Source organism: Parasteatoda tepidariorum, chromosome X1 (assembly GCF_043381705.1).
Source record: "Parasteatoda tepidariorum isolate YZ-2023 chromosome X1, CAS_Ptep_4.0, whole genome shotgun sequence".
Taxonomy (NCBI): Eukaryota; Metazoa; Arthropoda; class Arachnida; order Araneae; family Theridiidae; genus Parasteatoda; species Parasteatoda tepidariorum.
The window spans coordinates 47,661,449-47,672,954 of NC_092214.1; the positions used below are offsets into that span (position 1 = coordinate 47,661,449).

Genomic DNA, 11,506 nt, shown 5'->3' on the forward strand with positions numbered 1-11,506 from the left:
ATACATTATTATAGATATAATATAGACAGTATATATATATATATATATATATGGATGGATGGATAATAATCAAGATGGATGGATAATAATCAAATAAAATATAAAAATTTTACAAATATCTATCACCAGTGTGTTCGAAAAAATTTTCTTTTCAAAAGGAAGCACTAAAGTGTTTCTTTGCGAAAAAATAAATGAAAGTAGAAAAACTAAGAAGCGAAAGTGTTGAAAATGAGTTTCCGTTTGAGGATGAGTTTAATTGCAATGGTTTCTTCTCAATTATAATAGGAATAGCTAAGAAACTCACCAATAAAACAACGATCCTCCACAAAATATATAAGAATTAACTATTATTAGTATATAAATATTGCGCTAAATTAAATTCATACATTAGAAACGATAATTAATTTTCAAAAATAAAATTTCGTTTATGTTGGTGTTGATAAAGATTACTATTTTAGTTTTGTGTTATTAATTGTAAAATGATATATATTCCTAAACTTAAAGATAACTGCTTGATTTTTGTAGTAATATGATAATACACAGAGAAAAAATTATGGTTAAATAACTATACTTTCTGGTAAAGACGCTTTTGAAAGAAAAAGAAAAAAAAACATTATTCTGGTAATGAAACCAAAATATGCGATATTTTAAACGTTTATATGGTAACGGTTTCTATTTGTTACGGTTCCGGTTTACCATAAATTCTGTTTTTCGAAATTATAGCTCTTATTATCACACATTTAGTAAAATATACAAAATTGAAGAGTAAATTTAACCAAATAAATTGTTTTATGCCATGCTCCATGGTATCATGAAGAATTTACCAAATTTTATCACATATTATGCAGCCATATTTTATAATTAATTTTACCAAAATCATTGCCAAATTGTTTCAGTAATAATTACTTATCTTTTTGGTGCTTCCATAGAGCTAGAAATATGGCAAATTTTGTTATATTCTAGTAATCTTAAACATGCTTCTAGTAATCCTAATTCCGGAACTAATATCCGAGTAATCCTAAACATATCAGTTTAGAATTTAGAAAGTCAGACATTGATGCCTAACACAAGCATGTGTATTTATTCATATTTTCGTAACAATCTATTATTCTTATTTGTTTAATAATTCAGGAAGAAAAGCGTTTATATGGTTTACAAGTAACTAGTGACAGATTTTATAAAAATATATTATTTCTTTTATAATTGTAAATGGTGTACTCAAAATTAATCATTTTCTTTTTTTTCCTTTACAGAAGATGGGGATGAAGTAACGTTAATGTACGCGAAGCATGAGGTGAGTAATTAATCGAGATACTTTATTCATTTGTCTATTGTAATAAAAAAGTTTTTCCATATCCAACAGTTACACTGTTAGAAATTTCTTGGAAAAATGTCCAAACAATAATTTATTGAATTGTTATTCTACCATATTCAACGGAACAGAAACAGTTTATTAATATACACGATTAATATACCTGGGCTAATAGAATACGATATTCTCCTTCCCTGATAGATGGCAGCACTATAAGGCTTCTAAACTATCTCCAATGTCCAGTTAAACTTCTTCTTTTACGGTTATTAAGCCATGCTAGTTGTAAATGGTTAAAAGAACCGGTATAGTTCGTATTTATGTTTTTTCAACCATAGTAGTTGTAAACGGTTTCAACTGCGTGAAGGTAAAAAATGTTCTTTACCGTAAACTTTACGGTTAATTGGATGGACGGATAGCTGCCGGTTATTTTACCGTGATTTTCAAATGAAATTTCTAACAGTGTTGTTATTGTGCAATAAAATATACAAAATAGCAATTGTTTGAAAAAATTAGATTGAATATATTACACTGAAGTGTGCTTGCTTCTTAAATTATATACTTTGCTTTATGCCGTAAAATAATTCTATTACGCATGAAAATTCAGCTTTTCATACGAATGAAAATCCCATTCATGCAAATAAAGTTGTATCTGATTATAAATATTCATAATTAGTAAATAAACAAATAGAATATTTAGTCGACGTGATTTCTTAAGAACTATACCGGTTCAGCTACTTTATTCTCATGCTTTATCTTGTTGTAAGTTTTAATAACTTAAACTAAAATGTGGATAATAAATTTGAAAAGTTAGACCAGTAAACGGAGGTTTCAAATACAATAATTTCATTTTTGAAAAAAAGTTTAAAAAAAGAATTATCAACTCGATTTTCTCCAATAATTTTTAATATATTTTTAGATAATACTTTTCTGAATAAATCATTATGGAACTTAACTAATTATATCTATTCGTTACAGTCATCTAATTTTCAAAAAAAACATTGAGTGAATGGATCAGATAATATTTTTGTTTTTTATTAATCAATATTAATCAGTATTAATAGATCAATTTTTATTAATCAATATAAATATAAATAATAAAAGTATTAATTAATCTCAATAATGTGTTTTAATCTTAATAATTAATACTTATAATGTCTTTTAATGTTATTGAATATTAATAATGTATGTAAATATTATTAATTAATATTAATAAAAACTGCAGTCTAAATTTATTGGCATTTGATTACATATGAGCACCAGACGCAGCACAGAACATTTGTAGAACGGTTACGGTAATTTTAAAAGCTGATTTGAAGCAGTGTTTTAATTTGTTGTCCTGTTAGAGGAATATTCTCATAACCTTCATAAAAATGAAATTAAAGACAATATATCCAATCAGTGCGATGAATAACTACGTATGTTGCGACCAAAAAAATGGAGTTAAAAACTTTTACTTGATGAAATATTACTGGTTTTAGGGCTAACCATAAGTAGGCTAATCTAATCAACTAATGAAAACTGTTAGTTAAATTTCCAAATTTGTCATGAAGGTGATTTTTTTTGGACAAATATACCTTTTGATCGACTGATTTGAATCTCTATCTTACAAAATATGGAGAAACCTCAGTCACTTGTAACATTTTTTATCATAATATTTTTTATAAATATCATGAGATTAAGGGCGTAATTATCCAGTTTTTTTCGAACGATTTATAATGTTTTAAGATCTTTGGTGTATGTAGTGTACATAACTAAATAAATCGAACAACATGAATAACTTTTGATCTAGTGATCGAATCTTCACGTTCTATAACTAAATTTTAATGGTTTTTGAGGGGGATCTCAAATATACAAATTAATTAGTGCAGACGATATTTTAAGCTATGAAATCAGACACAAGCAAGTATTTTTTTCAAATTAAACCTATCAGTTTTTCGAGGAAGTTGGATTCCTTACCCTCAACATATGAGGAAGAATCTGTGAAATATGGTCCCAGTAATTCAGTCAAAAGAGTGGTCTAAATTTTTAAACTTCTTAACGCTAATTCTTCTTTTTGCGTGCTTCGCCAAAGCTTGAAAACCTTTTAAACGATTCCAAAAAAATTTGATCACTGTTATAAATTTTGTTTATCCAAAAATAGTTCCATATAAAAAATGATTCTTAATTTATATTCATTATCTTTTATTGTATTAATTAATGAAAGTCGAAAACATTTGTATAGAACGGTATACAAGTTTTACGCCATTTAAAAGGATGCAATTTATTTATTAGGCAAAATACAAAACTAGTACGAAACTGGTTAAATAGTTGATCGGATTTCGAACTTTTCGTATATTAAAAATTCGATTTCTCAGTGTATTCTCAGGTTTGATTTGACAATTAAAATGACCTAAATCTTGATTTCTTTTGTTTGGATCCTACTTTTTGAGCTGTAACAAATACCATCATTTCGAGGATCAAAAATACAATTTCGTCCCAGCAAAAAATATTTTATTTAGAAGAAGAATGCATGTTTTCTCTGTAATTGCAACCAAACTGAAGCATTGTTACCATGTATATCAACCATTTAATCATATTTAACAGATGATTCAGAGAATTGTGGTTCTTTTTTTGAAACTGTTTGTTTAGAAATTTTCAGCAATACAAAGGAATTTTTTTTTCTAAGAAGTATTTTATTTTATTTTATAACCGACGTTGAACAGCCGACCCAATTTCATGGGTTTACGACTACTTACGTTCAACTCCGTAGCCTTGTCATTTTGAACCAATCCAGAAGACAAGGAAACTCCTGGATCAGTACCCCCAGAGGTATTTATTTGTTGTGGGAACATGGAGGACTTTGAGATTCGACAGATTTAACGTGCATCAGTCACCATTTACTACACGGGGAGTCTTCGGCCGGCGAGGATCGAACCCACGACCTCTTGGATATGGGCCCAGCGCCCTACCGACCAGGCTATCCCGGCCCCCTCTAAGAAGTATAGGAATAATTAAAAGTATAAGATTAATTTTGTTTAAAAATAATTTTGTAGAAAGATTCAATTATGGTATGACAGACTTGACTTTTCGCACTTGTAACACTATTGTTACTACTACTTTAAATATATATATATATATGTGTGTGTATAAATTCGTTTTAAGTTGAAACACATTGTAATATGTTTGTTTAATCTTCAAAATTAGTGCGAGTTTGGCATTGCATACGAATGCATATATTGCATTCTCTAACACTTAACTTTAGATTTTATACAGAAGGATATGAATACAATTTTGTATATCAGGAGCATTTTAAGCAAACTTTTAAAAATGAATTATTCTATTAAAATTGTTTCATCCCATTTTATTGAAGCAAGTATGCATCTAAAATTTTAAAAATATCCGAATATCTCTGTACTTTTTTCAAAATTACATTGGAAGAAGAAACAGTCAAGAAAGATATATCCAAAGTTGGATAATTCAAGCATGAAATAGGCTTAACACTGAAAGAAAACTTAGAGAACAACACTTTTTTCAAGGCTTAAGGATAAACTCCATAAAATATTCGATTCGTTTCCTTTGCTCTAACTGTAAGTCTCCGGGAAAACTCCAGGCAATGGTAGCATTTCTTTTGTGCTCCATTTACTCAATGAATATCATGGGAAAGTACTGGATTTTTTACATTACTAGTATGGGAAAGAAACCATCTTTAAGAGGCTATAAAATTCGCGTACAACATTTAAAATGTATAGATTATAATTTTAAAAATTCTTATGACAGACAAAAAATTTTAAAATCATTTGAGAAAAAGTGTTTTAAACCATTAGTGTGAGAAATTTTTTGTGGTCATGCAGCATTTCATTTCTCTGTACTCCGTCTTAATAGATTAAATAAAATGGTAATTCCTGAAATTAAAACCTACAACTTCTTAACCATTTTTAGAATTTATGCCATTTCTTCCAGCCTTCCGAGAAAACAACTCTGGAAAAACTACCGTACTTTCTGGTAATAACATTTCTGGTAAAATGATTCATAATTCTGGGAAATAAAACCAAAATATATAGTATTCAAATTATTTATTTAATAGTTTTTCAGTTCATATGGTTCTGCTCAACAAAAGTTCTGGTTTTCAAAATTGCAGTTCTTATTACCACTCATTTAGAAAAAATACAAAACTAAGAAGTTAATTTAACCGAATCAATAGTTTTTATGCAATTGTCTAAAGTATCATGATAAAATTACAAAATTTTATGGCATTTACCTATTTTTATCTCAAAATATAAAACCATATCTTATGTTAATTTTACCAAAATCATTACCAAAGCGCTTTGTAATGATAACTGAGATTTTTAATGTTCCCATAGAGCCAGAAACATGGTGAATTATTCATATTCTGGTAGTGTTGGCCCCGTTTTTTAAGTATATTATTTAATAGTTATATACCTGTTTTTCAATTTTTTCGAACAGCAGTTTCATATTGCATCATTTGTTAAAACTTGTCACTTAGATATTATTTAATTAAATTTCGATCACAACAATAATGCTGATAGCTCCTAGTATTTTTCAAGACTGATTTCTCATTAACCATAATTTATAAATAATGTTTTTCAATCATGCAAGTAAGGTGAGGTTAAATGACATTAATGTTAAGTGAATTCACATAAGGTTATATTTTTAATTTTCATTTTTAAAAAGGAATTTTCTCAGGCATTATTTTTTGTTAAATATATATCATATTTATGTAATATACTTTAGTAAATAGAAACCTTCAAAATTATTTAGAAATGTAATAAAAGCTTGAAAGCATTCTTTTCCGATGCATAGTTACATAAAATTTTGTGACGTTAGATAACTTTCAAAGAAATTCAGCAAAAATTAATTAAATGCCATCACTTTACTTTTAATCATATTGAAATCTATTTAGTTGTATAGGAAGGTAATAGCTGTTAGAAATCGCATTTAAACATTCTTTCCCTATGTATTGTTACATTTGGACATGCTGAAATTCTTACATATACATTTGCCTTACAATTTTCAAGTTGTGTATTCTCTAAGAAAAGTATAAATCTAGTATTGAATGATAAATAGAAATTTAAATTGATTAGGTTTCAAAAAAGAAAAAGATTTAATAGCTCATAGATAAAGCTTGTTCTTTCTCATTATTTTAATTTTGAGGTTTTATATGACATACATAAAAAAATCTTACAATTTACATAGAGAAAAAAATTCAGATAAAATTATATGACATACATAAAAAATACATATAAAATGACATACTTATAAAATGACACACATAAAAAATCTAACATTTTACATAGAGAAAAAAATTCAGATAAAGTTTGGTGATGACCTTTCTCATAAAAAAAAATGATTCTAGTTAATAAAACCAAAACATATGGTATTTAATACATTTATTTGACGCTTTTTTCGCCCATATGGCCATGAGTAAAGAATTAGCTCTAAATAAATAAAATAAGTATCAATCATTTTATGCAGAAAATTAGAAATCATATAAAATTCAATAAAATAAGATATTTCTTTAAATTTCATACCACCATGTTTGTGGGAATTATATTAAACTAAGTGGGAAAAAACTATATATATTTCGAGAACAGGATGAAAATTCCTGAAGCTACGTACAAATCTAAAAAAAAAAAAAAAAAAAAAAAAAAAAAAAAAAAAAAAAAAAAAAAACAGTTTATCACAACTTGTTGCTCAATTTCTTAACAGTCTTAACAAAAGAGTTCTCTTTCTCTCATAGTCTAAACTCTCTGGAAAACTGAAATTAGACATTTAGCTGTTGTCATCGTATGATTATGTTTCCCATACGACCGATTCGAAACATCAACGGAGTCTTCTAACGAGTGTCAAACTTTACTGCTGACTGCCATTACTTAGAAACTTATGTCGAGTTATGATTCCCTGGGCCTTGTTTCAATTACGTCATATTGAGTCTCGCGAGTGATTGGATAGTCGTGCCCATGGAGTTGAGTAGATATTGTCTTTAGATATCCATATCAATCAAGTTATGGTAAAAGCACGGAATTCACTAACCTAATAAAAGTACTTTGTGGGTAAAAATATTTAGTTTGTGTTTGATGTACGCTATTTGGAAAAGGGTTTTAATAAATAATCAACATGCATTTCTCATGCAGTGTTGATGTGAAAAGGGTAACGGGTTATTTTATGCGTTTACCTGTTTGATAGAATAAATAACTCCGTAAAGAGCTAGTAATAATTTTCTATAATGTCCTACGTTACGAATACTTCAGTTATAAAACAACTTTATTGTATTTTTTCTTTACAACCGCCATTCAGCGAACGACCCAATTTTGAGTCTACGACTAGCGATAGTCATAGCCCTGTAATTTTAAACCCAATCCAGAAGACGAGGGAACTCTTAGATCAAATATTGGAAGAAATTTGCCTTCGTGCAGGACTTTTTGATGTAACTAAAACGTGTTTGCGATACATGGAGTTGAAAATCCCATGATCCGTCTGTCACTGAGGATATTTTATGTCAGAACTGTGACATCGATCTATGGTCGATCCGGGTAAGAAATTAATATCGATCAGTCATTGCTGGGATTCGAATCCGGGCCGAGTGCTCTAGCACCTGAGCCACCATGACTCAAACTACTGTATTATAAATATAAAATAGTTTCATAAACATAAAATAGTTTCAAAACAGGCATTTCATGTTTCTTTCTCTTTTTCTTCTGAAATAAAAGTTAATTTTCTAAAATTATTAATTGTCAATTAATTGTTAAATTATCTAGAATAATATAACCTTACGCACATCCATTTTCGGGCCCATCCTTGGTAACTAACAAGTCACACTTCAATACTGCAGTAAGAACGCACTATAAAACAAAACCCCTCTATTTACGCTTTTACCTCAAATTGCCCTTCTGTTTTCAAATTTTGTACACTGGCAATCTTGTTATGAAAGTATTTCAAATCATTCTTTCAACATTTCCAGTACATATAAGAACATCCCGTACACATCATTTGAATTCGCTACTCACCTTATAAATTTCGTTTTATGTTTTATTCTGTTTTTTCTTTACATTTACTGTTTTTACTTGATATTTTTACTTAATGTGTTCTACTTTCTTTGTAAATTTTTTGCAATTTTTCAGTGCTCCTCACACTATTGTATTTATATATTTTGCTTTGGGTATATTGATAAAATATTAGAAAGCACTCTTTTTTGCGGATATATTCCTGTGAGCTGATGAAAAGATTATATCTTTTATTTTCCTGATTTTTATTTACTTATCCTTTTTCTTGTATCTTACTTATCCTTTTTCTTGTTTTCTAGTATCCTTTTTCTTTTTCCCTTTTTTCATTGCTCTGTAATTTTTTCCATGTTTTCTCTACTTTTGAACTTTAATATATATATAAATTACGCATGATCAATTTAAAGACTATTTAATTTACTTGGAGAGAAAGTGTTTTCTTCGGGAAATCTCAGAAGAGTTAATTCTATAGAAAAGGCACCAGTTTCTTTGAATTTTACCCAGAAATTTCCAACTGTTTGCCACAGCTATTTCACATGAAATTTGAAGGCTGAATACGTAGAATTCCATTGAATGAAATGAATAAGCAGAATTCCGTTAGGAAGAACTTTTACATGCTTCCAAACGACGGGCTCAATATCTTCATTAAGCTTAATTTTGTTTACTTAGAATTTTAACAAGTAAAATCAGTTGATGAAGTTTTCTGCTTCACTTATTAATTTTCCTTAGTTGCAAAATGGCTTAAAATATTATCTTTATCTTTTATTCAATCGAAAACTATAGAAAATAATAAAATTTTGTTTCGATACACATCAAATTGATTTCATTTTTCTTATTTTTGCTGCTTTATTTCAATGTTTTGTTTAATTTATTTAATTTTTTTTATCATTCACTTTATTATTTTATCATTATTTTTATTATTCAATTAGTATTTTTAGTATCTATAATAATTATTTGTAATTATTATTTTTTTTCATTATTTCCAAAGAATGCTTGAATTATACAAGATCAAATCTTGTATGATCAAATCTTGAGATAATTTTTAAAAATGTCATAATAAATGGTAAAATATAAAATTTGAGCGGAATCAGTCGAATTTTTAAGAAATTAGAAATAAAAATTTAAAAATGCGAATTTATTTATAGTGTTTAGCGAAAAAAAGCAAGTTTTCAAACTCTGACAAATTTTATTTTGCGTTAACAAAAAATAGAGCATCTAAATGATCTTATGATCTTATAATCAGTTCTCTGCGTACTAATAACTTTCTTAATGGTTTGAGGTATTAACGTTGTCTGTGCACACTAATTCAAGTGGGCGATTTTCTAGTTTACAAAATAAGACCTAAAAACATTATTTTCTGAATAAGCACATCTTTCGTTTCAACAGATTTGGATCTTTAACCTTAATTAATGGAGGTGGCTTCAATATGGAATATGGGATTCTAATAGTTTAAATAGGAGAATAAGTGAAATTTTAGTCCACATAAAGCTAATTTCCTCTTTTTCATGTGTTTCACCACTTTTCAAGAGAAGAGAAAAATATTTACACACAATTATAAAGTTTATTTAATCAAAATGTAAAAACTAATTTGATATGATTAAATAATAAATAATCTTATACTTATATATATATATATATATATATATATATCCCCGAATAATCAATTTTTCGTTAATTACATGATAGTTTAAAACTTTCATACCTTACCTATTTAATCTATGAAATAACCTATGAAATAGACCGCTAAAGTGAAAAAGAAACAAAGTTATTTTATTATAAATTAAGTTATCGTAAATAACTAAAATCCCTCGAAAAATACATATTTTACCTATTGCAGATGATTAATTGATAAATAATGAAGAAAAGCAGATGATATAATTTGTTATTGCTCATATTAATAACTACATCTAAAACCAATGGCATGGAGCGTACACACCCACACACAAATATATGTAATATATTTGTGTGTGGGTGTGTGTTTATATATATATATGTAATAACAGGGCTCCAACCCTGTTATCAGTGTTGTATTTAGCTAGATATTTTAAATGACATGCACTTCCAAGCTAATTGATTTAAGTATTGTACAGTACTCAAAGATCAATATAGTTCTTACATGAGAGTGAAAAAGAGTCGTTGGCGGCCGTGAATTTTCCCTACATTAAAAACTATATCGAATATAAAATTTAGAAATGAAATGCATTTATTTATATTAAATGAAATGTTGAGGTGATTATAAACTTGATAAAATTTCAGGTTTGTCGAAACCATAATAATTTTAGCTTGAATCACTATTTAACTGAGATAAACACATTTCAAACTAGGATAAGTAATTATTGAATTCCTAAAAAGCAAAGAAGTTTTAAAAACCTCACAAACTATTTTATTTGTTTTTAAAAAGCTATCTTATTTACAAATAAAATAATGAGAAAAAAAAAACATTCCGCTTTTGGTTATGAATATAAGGGTATGTATAGTTTAATAGGATGTGAACCCCATCTGTACTTTTTTGGACCGGACCCCGGCTGTGATCCATAAGAATTTGCAAACGCTTTTTTCCACTTAAATAACTCGAGAAATTCAATACAAAAAACCTTGTGGCAATTTTGTAAGATTTCAAAATCGTATACTGAGGGTGGCCATTTCAGTAAAAAGTGAATACATTTTTGGTTGTTTTAGTGAAGTTAATTTAAAGGATTTTTTTAAAAAGAAATATTATTAATAATTAAAAAAATAAGAATCATAGTTTTTTAAACGAAAGAACAACAACTTAGCGCAATTTTCTCTTTACCTTTTGTGAATGGATGTCTTCCATTTTTATGAGTATAGAAGAAACTGTCACCGAATTTTAGACGATGAAATTGAATGGCTGATATACAGGTAGCAGTAGGGCCTGTCACACCCCCTTCAATCGGTGTTTCTGCTGTCATTCCAAGCCATAATTCAACATCCCTTACGTCCCTGAAAAAAGGCAAATAAATAATCAAAGAATAAATACAAAAGTGGCAAGAAACATTCTTAATTAGAGCAACAAGTTGAAAAAATTAGTTTTAAATTGCCACTTTTTAAATGGCGCGTTTTGCAAGTATTTATTGTATTAAAGTCAAGTGCACTATTTCACTTTTGAAACTCGTTCATCACGTTATTATTTTCTATATATACCATGGGGGGGGGGAAGAGCCTTCCAGTGAGGTTC

General features: G+C 28.0%; 1 protein-coding gene across 2 annotated transcripts in view; it reads left to right on the forward strand.

The window, feature by feature from the left end:
* The window catches only part of LOC107453345 (solute carrier family 4 member 11), a 346,640-nt gene that overhangs the window by 178,653 nt on the left and 156,481 nt on the right, over positions 1-11,506 (forward strand). For both annotated transcript variants that reach the window (XM_016070143.3, XM_071187398.1), the window contains one exon: positions 1,254-1,294. In XM_016070143.3, coding sequence (XP_015925629.1) covers positions 1,254-1,294 — 41 coding nt within the window. The remainder of the gene's footprint in view (positions 1-1,253; positions 1,295-11,506) is intronic.